General features: G+C 34.6%; 1 protein-coding gene across 1 annotated transcript; it reads right to left on the bottom strand.

Annotated features, from left to right (window-relative positions):
- Window positions 1-800: 800 nt before the first annotated feature.
- LOC120340326 (uncharacterized) lies at window positions 801-10,299 on the bottom strand. Its single transcript, XM_039408564.2, has 11 exons — window positions 10,191-10,299; window positions 8,839-9,060; window positions 6,148-6,393; window positions 5,715-5,855; window positions 5,014-5,149; window positions 4,088-4,166; window positions 3,596-3,761; window positions 2,495-2,629; window positions 2,217-2,314; window positions 2,015-2,130; window positions 801-1,435 (listed from the first exon to the last, which is right to left on the bottom strand). The coding sequence occupies exons 1-11, from the start codon at window positions 10,279-10,281 to the stop codon at window positions 1,300-1,302; spliced, it is 1,566 nt and encodes a 521-aa protein (XP_039264498.2). The 5' UTR covers window positions 10,282-10,299; the 3' UTR covers window positions 801-1,299.
- Between the last annotated feature and the right edge of the window lie 942 nt (window positions 10,300-11,241).

Genomic DNA, 11,241 nt, shown 5'->3' with positions numbered 1-11,241 from the left:
TCCCCGATTTTTTAGCGTGTCCTCTTTTTATTATGTTCTTTTGACTGTTTTATGTGGATGGGCACGTACTTGTACGTTTTTAACTTTTTCATTTAGTTATGCCCGTCTTCCAGGTCCTCTAGATTTTGTTTCACGTTTGTTGTTGTTTTGTTTCTATCAGAGTGACCAAAATAAGATTGATTCGCGTCTATTATTTCTTTGTGCTCAAGCATTGTCCTAAAGGCATTGTCTGAGACTCTAAATTCTGCTCATTATGTCTCGAGTGAGTTTGGCATTTCAATCTTTTTAAATTACTTTGCGTATCACAGCTGATTCGCTTTTATTTTCTGCTTCTCGTATTATCTTCTCATTGCTATGTCCGTGGTCAACGACCATCGATTGAATATCAGATTCAAAGTATTACGACATTATTGATCTATTTTGCTTCAATTTCTGAAAAAAAAAACGTCAAAAGCAACTGTTTATACGGTACAATTTGCGCAATCTTCTTTGAAAACATTTTACACTGCGTCATTACATTTGTGGAAGAAATGTTCTGTTGCTCAATAATGCTTATCATAGATCCAAGCTTTATATTTACCCCAAGGTATGTAGAGAGACGAAGGAGAATTCGACCGCGGCCGCTTGCAAACATGTATACCGAAAATGCGTCATTGTTTACTTCCGATATTGCAACACCCATTTGACATGTACTAATTGCGCCACTTAACGATTCATATCAAAATGGCTAGCCAAATCCGCGAAAAGTTCTCGGTATTCCTGTCAAAATTCAATACTTTGATTAAATGGGTCAGGAAACATCGTGAAAAAAATCTTATATTTAACAAAATGTACAAAACTTATGAATTTTATGATTAAAAAGTGAAGCAAAATAATATGAAAGTGAAATATGGTTCCGTTACAGAATGCGGATTGTAGACTCATAAGTTGGAATCCGGATTTTAAGATTCATTTTTGTCAATTGGATACAACTCGTACGCAGCTCCATGACTCTGGCCAGAATATAACGTGTTTCAATTTTGTTGCAATTGACGATGACAAGTGTACATGGTGCTTAAATCAGCAGGTGGTAGTATCCACCGCAGTGCACGCAATGATGGGGAAACGCATTTTTATTTAATCTCATTCTTCCGTCTTAGCTGTAGCATTTATTTTGTATAATTCTAATATGCCATGATTTAGACTATTAGATAGATTACAAGACAATGAAAGTACGCTGTTGATATGTTTATCGTTCATCCATCTTAATGTTTCACGTATAATTTTCTCATCCTTGTTTCTGCCCGCTTCTCATACCATCTATAAATTCTCAGAAATAATCGGTGGCTTTCGGTATCCCTGGTGGCAAATCTTTCTTGTAAGTGGTCTCGGCTGTAATGATCCTTTCATGTTGTTATCGTAATATACTTCGCCAGTAACAGATATCAAGAGAGCTCTGTATACAAAATGGATTTTAATAAAACTTTAAAACACTCATGCAAAATTTATTCAAAATTATTGTTTCTCCACGGAGCACATGCTAGGCGTCTTCTCGTGATAAGAATCATCAAAAACGGTAATTTTTTAGAAACATTTGACTATGTGTCTTAGATTAATTTTACAAACTACCATTGGTTTGGTAAAGAACACTTTTGGTATTGGCCGCAAAATTGCAAAGATAGCAATGTCAGATATATGGTACAAAGGCTCGTGACCGTGAATATATGCTATTCGTTGAGTACCTCTTCATCTTAATACGTATGTGGGAAATTCATCTAATTTTCCTCAAATTGATTAAAATTTGAGATAAAATGACGGGTAGTAGTGAAAAAGGGTAACTTAAAAAACTATAAAAGTAAAGTTCTTCCGAAAGATATTTTCACATTAAAACACTAAAAGTAGTTAGGAAGATACGATTTCGCAGACTACTTAAATCAATGTAGCATTCTGGTTTTTAATGGTTATAGTTATCGTTCTTGCTACCTGTCATTCATAGTATTAGGAGGTGTCTGGTAAGTACCTCATAAATTTTTACCTGAATGTTAAGCAGCCTCGCGGTGGTGCTATAAAGTGGAAAACAATTCGTTTCATTCTTTTCCCCGTCCTTGATAATATCTTTCCGCCACAACGAGAATTAAATTTGTGTCTTGCCTGGTATATTAAAACAAAGTCGTTATGAGTCGTTTTTTTTTCTTTTTTCAGCACAATAAATATCGAATATATCACTTATTATTTACCCGTTTCAATATTGGTAATCCGCAATCTCCAGCGTCGTTGTGTATTGATAAATAGACCGACTTAAATCTTAAAGCTCGGTTGTTTGTGAATATTTCCACTAAAAATAGGAAATATTGTCAGAAATCTAAAAATTTGCTATTTGTGCAAATTATACCGTAATATTATTAGATTTGATATCATTTGCATGATTCATCTGTTAATCTATACAAATATTTCACACATGGGATATTTCATCTTCAACCATCTTCATAACAATAAGAAAAAAATGGGTGCATACCAATCAATTTCCCTTTTGGTTGGTAAAGATTTTCTCCGTATGGTCTTTTTAATTCAAGTTCGTACAAAGGTGTTTCAAGGTTTGCAGATTGCCAGTTCGTTCCCAATGGCCCACGTTCATCTCCAAGATTGCATTCTAATATGAAATATATAACAAAAGTGTAATGCTCAAATATATGGACACGAAAGCCAAAACGAAGAAGTATCAAATCTTTTACAGTACCGCCAGTCTGACCACCAGATCACTGAGATGTGATTACGAAACCACGGCACAGTGCGCAATTTTTTAATTTTAATGATGTCAGAGAAAACTTCGAAGTGAAAAACGAATCCCATAAAGCCCACATGAATTTTGAAATAAAGAAGTAATAGCCATCTAGCGACAACAACAAGCTTTAACCACTAGAAATTTCAAAGCAATTATTTGTGTAGCTGAATTGAAAAGCTATTTTTTCACAACAACAACATAATAACAAAACGATCCATAGGCCCATTTCGTGTCCAAGAATCAGAAGTGTATGTTGGTACAGACCGTCTTTTTAAAGATAGCCGCGTTTCACGACAAAAACATCTTTTACGAACTATCCCAAATACACAACAAGAACATCGATTACAGAAACAGATAAGTAGCATACGTACATTAATGATTACTGTGTGATATATTTAAATAATAAAAAGCAATCAGTTAACGTCAAGTTTCAATAAAGTTGTCGGTCCTAGGCGCCAAGTATTTCCTTAGCTCACGCGAACAACACTAACTAATTAACGAGATTTTTTCTTAGAAATTCCATTCAGTTTGTTGATTGGTCAAAGCCTCAGTCACGCCTCCCTTTGTGGCGGCCTGTACTAATAATCTGATTAGGTTATAAGAATATCACAGGAAATATGCACGAGGCAAGAGACATTTGATAGAGATATTCAACACATTGGGTATTGATTACAAACTACCTCCAGTTACCAGTTTTATGAAAATATCCTATTCAAATTTTCTGAAAAATAAACAAACTGGTTTACACCACAAAAGTAACTTTAACTAACTCCTGCAATGCCTGTATTTTACCGGAAGTATCTTAAATTACACCACAAGGGATTGCTTGCTTACCCATCGATTTTGAACCATAACCAGCTCCAACACATCGACCTGCTACCTCCGGCTCGGGCCGCCAAGGCTTTAACCTATTACCAGATGTTGAAAACCAAATTCCCGTTATGAACTCCGGTTCTGTGGCTTGATCGTTGACTCCAAACCATCCGAGCCCGGATCCAACCTACATTGATGATTTGATGATAACATTGTGGAACTTGTAATATATATTAATTAAGTAGTAAGTGACGTCAAAATAATGAATTCACGTTTGCTAGTTTTTCAGTTTTTTTTTATTATTTTTGTTTGTGCTTATTTTTTTTTTATAACATTTATAGGACCGTTAGTCTTTTTGGACTCGATAGCACGCACGTTCCCCGTAAATCTTTGTGTTATTTCTTATTTGAATAGTTAAATGATATCATAAAATAAATCAGACATGACTAAAATAATTTGAAAATATTTAAATATTTTATTTTCTATTAAAAACATCAAGAGTTGTTTAATTACCTTAGATCCAACAACCCAGGTACCATTTATAAACCGAGAAGAATTATATCTTGAAAGATAAACCGGCCTCCACGTCGCCCTGTAGTTTTAATAAAACGGAATGAGATAAATGTAGAAGTATGCACCGTTAGTTTATTTAGACTCCATTGTAAGACTAATTAGTCGTAACTGACGCTTATTTCATAGGAACGAATTTGGGATTCAAAATTATCACAACCCTAAACGAGTATTTCCATACCGTCCAAGGGTAGGATGGTAATTAAATGAGTTCGATCCATAGGCGTAGCCAGGAGAGGGGTCTGAGGGGCCATGGCCAGAATTTTCAACATTTTTTTGCACTTTTTCGCATTTGTTGTAGTACATAAATTTATACGTCTTTTCTAACAGCATTATTCATGAACTATATTCTTAAACGATTTACTGAAAACCGGACGTTTTCTGGCTGCTATCAATAATCCTTTCGCCATATGAACCAAACGAGATAGTTGAAAATACGCGGTTATATGCCCAGGATAACGTCGACAGCGAGGTAGACCTACGTCTGCAGAGCGATTCCTTAAGATATTGTCAGTGGCTACTTTATCTGGCTTTGTGCGGAGAAAAAGGCACGAGTGAACGTCGTATCACGTCATTATAAAAAAAAAATTAAAATTACCCCTACCTAAAAAAAAATATGGGCTGGTATTGCTGTTTACGTATCTCGGACTCATACCCACTATTTCATTCAAGGTGTAATAAGTTGAGTTGGAATTTAGTTGAATTGTTACAAAATAACATTATATTTTAAAGGAATATGTTAATAATATCTGCCTAATGTAGAAACGAGTGTCATCTGATACGTGTAGCTAACTCAGGAGCATAATAATTTGTAGGTTGAAATCGCTTGCTAATCGGAAAAAAAGTCTATAATATTACATAAATCTCACCTGAATAACGTATTTTTAACGTAGACAGGTGAACCCAGTTGCTGTCGTTTTGGCACCAGAGAATAAATTCCAAGATGCTGTGCCCTCCGGTGTCGAGCATGAAGACAGCCATAAATTTCAAACTTGGAACAAGGCCCTTTGTCCAGAAACAAGATTATAATCTATAAACTCGCATAATTTTCAAAACCTTATACGTTTTCGTTAAAAGTGAGATCATTCGCAGGCAAGACAAGCGAATGACCGACCAATCGGTAAACTCAAAATAATGATATAAATATGCATAAAATTGCACACTTTGAGAGTAATTTTATCCTAAGTGGCCAAAGTATAAATTTCAAATCGTAGCATAGAATGTAGGCAAGCATTGAAACCAAGCATTCCGTTTTAGCATTAAACAACAGGATAAAACGCAAGTCTTGTTTGTTTTTAAACAATTGTTTCTATTCGCATCCTGGGTATAGTAAAAATTTTGTTTTTCCTACTAAAATGGAATGAAGTGATACCATTGTTCACATATCATATATATTAAACACTCCCAATTCACTTTGAATACAAAGAAAAAATGTAAAGCAATATCAATCAATCTAAATTTATCTAAATATACCCGGCCACTTAAAGATCTTTATACTGTCACATAGCGGTAACAATGTAGTCTTATTTTCTTAACGAGACTCGTGGACAAAATAACAGACCAAAATTACCTTCGGAAGTGTCAAAATTGATGCCGTTTACCGATCTGGCGGTTGGTACGCTTGGTGTTGATTTATCAAATGTCTTCTGCCAAACTTCAAAATGGTTGTACAATGACCTCAAAGGAGCATTACGTGCCACCGGCGATTTGACTAAAAATATAGTGAACTCGGTAAGACTTGACTTCATTTTTACCAGAAATTAAAATATATATCACAAAATAGTAGCATTTGTATCAAACCATTACAATGTGAATATTCTGACCAGTCACACTTAGTGATTCCACGATGTAAAATCAATACACCTTGCAGGCTATATACGATTCATTACTTTGGACAAGTTTAAAATACGTAAATAAGTCTGAAAATCTTTTCCTCCAATCATATTTGGCACGAAAATTATAGAAAGTTCCACCTAATTTTTCCCTCGTAATCGTGTACTTACCACGCCTATGACAAGCAGAATGTCTTTGAATTAAAATAAGAGTTCTTGACATGCAGGACTGATATCTCAGTTGGCATTCTGATTCATAAGTTATCCCATCTGATCCACAAACCGATGTGTGTCGCATCGGTCCAATATCTAGAAATTTTCGTCGTTCTGATTCATCGCACTCTTGGCATTCGCATGTGCCGTCCACGCATTCCCCGTTATATGGACAGGTTTTTTTTGGTCCACATTCCTGAACTCCTGTTGGAAAACGGATAAATGTAAAACAATTGTAAAATTTTTATCAAATATATATTAAATATATTTCATGTTCTGTTTTCATTTTCATTATTTGCCAAGAGGATCGACGGTAACGTCTAGATTACAGCCATGCACAAACGTGGCTCCCGCTATTTTTCACGCGGATGAAGACGCGCAAGACCAATGAAGTGACAGGGAATGATTGGCATGTACTTGACAATAGGAGTATAGTAAGTTTTATTCAGTGAGAGATACCTGGTTGCAGGACTGGGTAGCCGTTTAGACGTAGGGTTCAAACCACTTCGGGATGTTTTAGGTGTCTTCTGCGCGATTTGTATTTGTTTTGATTCTTACGAATAAAAGGATCATATAAGTTTACTTCGGAAAATTCTCAATTTTTTCAGTGCGAGTCATAAGCTATTTTGACATTTATGATGTTACGTTAGATATTGTCGTGCGTATGTACATGCGTGTGGTGTGTAAGTTATCATGTTTACTAAATAACTAATATTACATGTTTAACGCCGGTTTATGACCTTAGAATTATCTACATTTAAAACACAATTAATAAAGCTTGGACCACGGATAAGATGACGTTTCCAAACGCTCTTCAATAAAGATGACATATATATGCTCGTGCATAAAATGATAATCTGGCAACGTAATGAAACATGTCACTATTTGAATATGACAATTCGCCAAAACAGGAAACCGCGCGAATAGGTTGTATATAAATGTGGGTGTATATTAGGGCGTGATGCGAGTTTGGCATTTGGAAGAAGCCATGTAGACGCATGTATACTAAATACCCTTTCGACTCATATTTGATACCTAAAACTATGTTTCGGGTTTATTTTAAAACATAATCAAGATTATTCAGTATAATCTACATATCCCATATCATTTTATCAGCTCATGAATCCGAAAGAAAGTCAATAACTTAATGAACTCAAATTGATATCCATGACCGAAAATGCCAACAGAATACGCCATAGTAGTCCTAAAAGTTATTTTGCTTTTCTCGTTTTATACATTAAGCTTCCTTCGTTTTATACATTTCAACCGTATGAAATCCATACTTTTTAGCTAGTTGTTAACAATACCAACAAACATAAACAGTAAATATCATGATGCGTGATAGCATTGAATTGAAACGGATTTTAGGGCATTATTTTTTGCATACCATCATAATCAAATAGCAGGTGGTCAAGAAATATGTTTTGTCAAGAAATTTTGTGAAACATCTGACAAGCTAGAATCCAGGTGCTGATTTTGTGATACAAAAAATAAATCGTATCTTACATTCAGAATAGTTGACCACCTGGGACGCTAAACAAATTCACATTTCTGAAGACATTCCCCGTCTTCCACTTCATTCTGATATTTTTATCTTATCTACAGATTCATGGTCTAATTTTTTTGGCATTTTACAAGCTTTTGACGAATATAAAACGTTCGCTGTTATTCATTCAGAAATGATTAGCCACTGATCAAAATATATAATATCCATCGATAGGTTATAAGTCAAGAAAATTGCAAGTTCATCTACAAGTTTGAATATTTACAAGTTTTCCCATTCAGAAAAACCTATTTTCCAGTCAGAAACCCTGTAGAATTCACGCAGTCAAACATTTTAAATAAAATCAATGCTGCTTTTTAGCAGCCATCTTACCCCAATGCGATAGTACTTACTTAAAAAACAAAAAAAATGTGGCACTACAAATCGCTCTTAGACTTCCATTAATTCAGTATGTTATGAGGCAAATAACAACAAATACACAAATGAATCACCTAAAAGGAATTGTTACATTTTGAAGTGTGACTAAAAAGAAAATGTGCTGAAAATTAACTGTTTACAGACTAATAAAAATGTCATTTAGAATTCATTGTTTCCGATATTCGAACAATGACACGTCTGGCCATTTTACGACTGTTTGCCTCGTATCGTTTCATTTGTGTCGACCGATATAGAATATATGATGGAATCATGGATGTTTATATCCAAATGGTTTATAGTATTCTAATTCGGATTCAATCCCAAAATCGAATAATCTAGATTTCAAATTGTTTATATTGCCTCAAAGTCGCGAAATATGTCAAATTTTACAGCGATTCGAATAAGTTATATTGTATTGTAAAATAAGAACATTTAATTAGGAAAATAGACTTTTGATTCGGTGCATTCATATTAATTTTTTTATACGTATATCATTTGTTTTGGTTAAGTATTCTCATAATCTGGCATGGATTGGTAAACGGACAAGAGGCCGTGGATCACCAGATCAATAAGCCGTCTATGAGAATTTATTCTCCGCCGTGATAAATATGAAAATCTTATCTAATTTACGAAAACAACAGTAGCTTTAATATTGGCCATTGAAAATATTTTAACCTGGAATAACGGTTATTTCTTTTGATCTCAAGATAGTAAGATATAAAGCTCACCACATGGTCCAACGTGCTGTATTGTCAACCATTCCTGGGCCTCGCACATATAAGTTTGTGCGTGGCACGCACTCTTGAATGTGATTCCACCTGCACATACAGGGAACGAAGCAACGCCATCACATTCATTCTTCGGACATTCACAAATTGGTTCATCTGTGCTCGGATCGATAACACACAAGGAGTTGTAAAAACAAGAAACCTTGGAACAAGGATTCGTTGCTGAAACATTAAAATATAATTTTCGCAATATACCTCCAGAGCAATCGGGAGAAACGGGTGTTAAACAAACTATATAACACCAGAAACGGTAAAAACACAAGAAATGGTAAGTCGGTTTGGCTTGATACAGGTTTTACCTACAATTTCCTTGAACACATGATTATAATACATGCTATTTAATCCTATTTCAGGGATATTATTTGGGTTTGTTGTTTCAGGTTTAGATATTTCCCTTGAAGATCACCCGTGGACGTTGCTGTTGACCCAATGTATTTAGGGCCCGAATTTACAAATAACAACATAAATATTATCAACCTTATTTAAGATTGGCGAGGAAGTTCATCAAAATGAACTCGGCAGGGGTCACCTGCGCTGCTGTAGAAATTTTCAGTCCCACACTCTTCTCGTTTTTGTAGCTACGATAAAACCACTAAGGCCGTATACGAGTTTGTTTACAAAAATTATCAAAGGGTTCAGTCCAGTTCACACCGTTTAGTACTGTACAAGATTACAAAATGTGCGCAACCGTTGAGGGGGAAATAATCAGATAATCCTGCAAACGAAAGCAAGACAAAATTTCTTTGCAGATTGAAAGGGCATATGTATGGTTGATACAGTATTAAGTAACTGTTTGAGTACTGAGTACAGAAATGATGAAATTTGGAAGTATTTCGATTGAAGCAAACTAGAATAATGTGACATTTCTAACTGAATCAAAAAAATTACGAATACTCCTTGATCACATGAACTTGAAAATGTCTAGATTAAAATGCGAAGTACCAAATGTCCAAAATGACGTACGCCTCTATCAGTCTATTAGCTTCCAAGTTACCACTTTGGCTGTACAATGCAAATGAATATCGTATACTCAACCCCATTGAGGATTTGATGGAGTCACATTTACATATTTTGTGCGTAATAGCAGCCAAATCCTGAAATTGCTATCTGTAAATGTTGAGGTTACATCTAAAGTTACAAAGCTTAAAAGATTTCCGCTATCATAAAAGTATATAGTTTGTGAAATTTACTCCAATATCGCCTTTCATAAAAATTCTATGAAGTATTTTTAGTCGTCAAATATGATAGACAAATTTTGCTCGTTATTTCCAAAGCTTTTGAAAAGATCTCACCTCGAATATTTCTCGATGGAGTCCTTGACATATTTGACGGGTGAATTATTTGATACATCACAAAAACAACGAAAATAATTTTTAAATACATTTTTAAATATCAACTGAAAATGTAAATTGTAGGTAGTTTTATAAAAATGCATATTCAAAAAATTTTGTCAAAAACAGGTTAGACCCAATACATTATAAATCACAAATGTTTCTTTACTCTTGTACAAAATACTCCTTTCTTTGTAGCTTTTACGGCGCAAAAAAATGAAATGCTGATATGCCCATCGATAATAACTCATGGGAAAACCAGAATAGCCCTCCTCAATGCTACTTCAAGTCGGATATACCTCACAAATAAGTTCGGTCAATCTTTGTCCATCAACGGTGATCTTCCGATAGGTCAACACTTTTAACAACCATAAAACAAACATAAAACTGGAACTTAAAAGCAATGTGTAGGTAAACATACATTTCGTGTGGTCAGAATATGGTGGCGAATTTGATCGAAACTTTTCTGCAGAATCGTAATTACTAGTTAGACTAGAATCAACATATATATGCATTATTGAAAAGGGAAGTGGACCGACCGGCAAGGACGCGAATTTTAGAAAATAAATCTGTCTAGTATTAGGCTACATAGGAAGAAGACAGCAGGACTTGAGTTTTCAAAAAAAAATCATTTCATATTTTATTTACTTTAGCGTGGGTTACTGAGTTATTTATCACCTTATGGCTATCACATCATATTCATCGCTTCTCCAAAATGGCACAACACATCAAAAATGTTTAATATTGGCATGCAATAAACAATAAATGAATGTATTGCCTTATATTTATTCCCATTTATTTTTCAAGTTATATTCTTGAATGCTCATTTTCTCTGAATTGCATCGTATAAGCATACATGACCAATAGGAAAAGTTAAAATCATCATACTTGTATATACGCGTACGCGTCTTGGCAAAACTGCATGAGACGATTGCCTTCACCGCAGTTGTTTAATATTTATAATTTGATTCATTACGTGATAAATTTAGCATGACCTACATTGCTAAGGCTT

The sequence above is a fragment of the Styela clava genome, chromosome 14 (assembly GCF_964204865.1).
Source record: "Styela clava chromosome 14, kaStyClav1.hap1.2, whole genome shotgun sequence".
Taxonomy (NCBI): domain Eukaryota; kingdom Metazoa; phylum Chordata; class Ascidiacea; order Stolidobranchia; family Styelidae; genus Styela; species Styela clava.
This window is presented reverse-complemented; position numbering and strand designations above follow the sequence as displayed.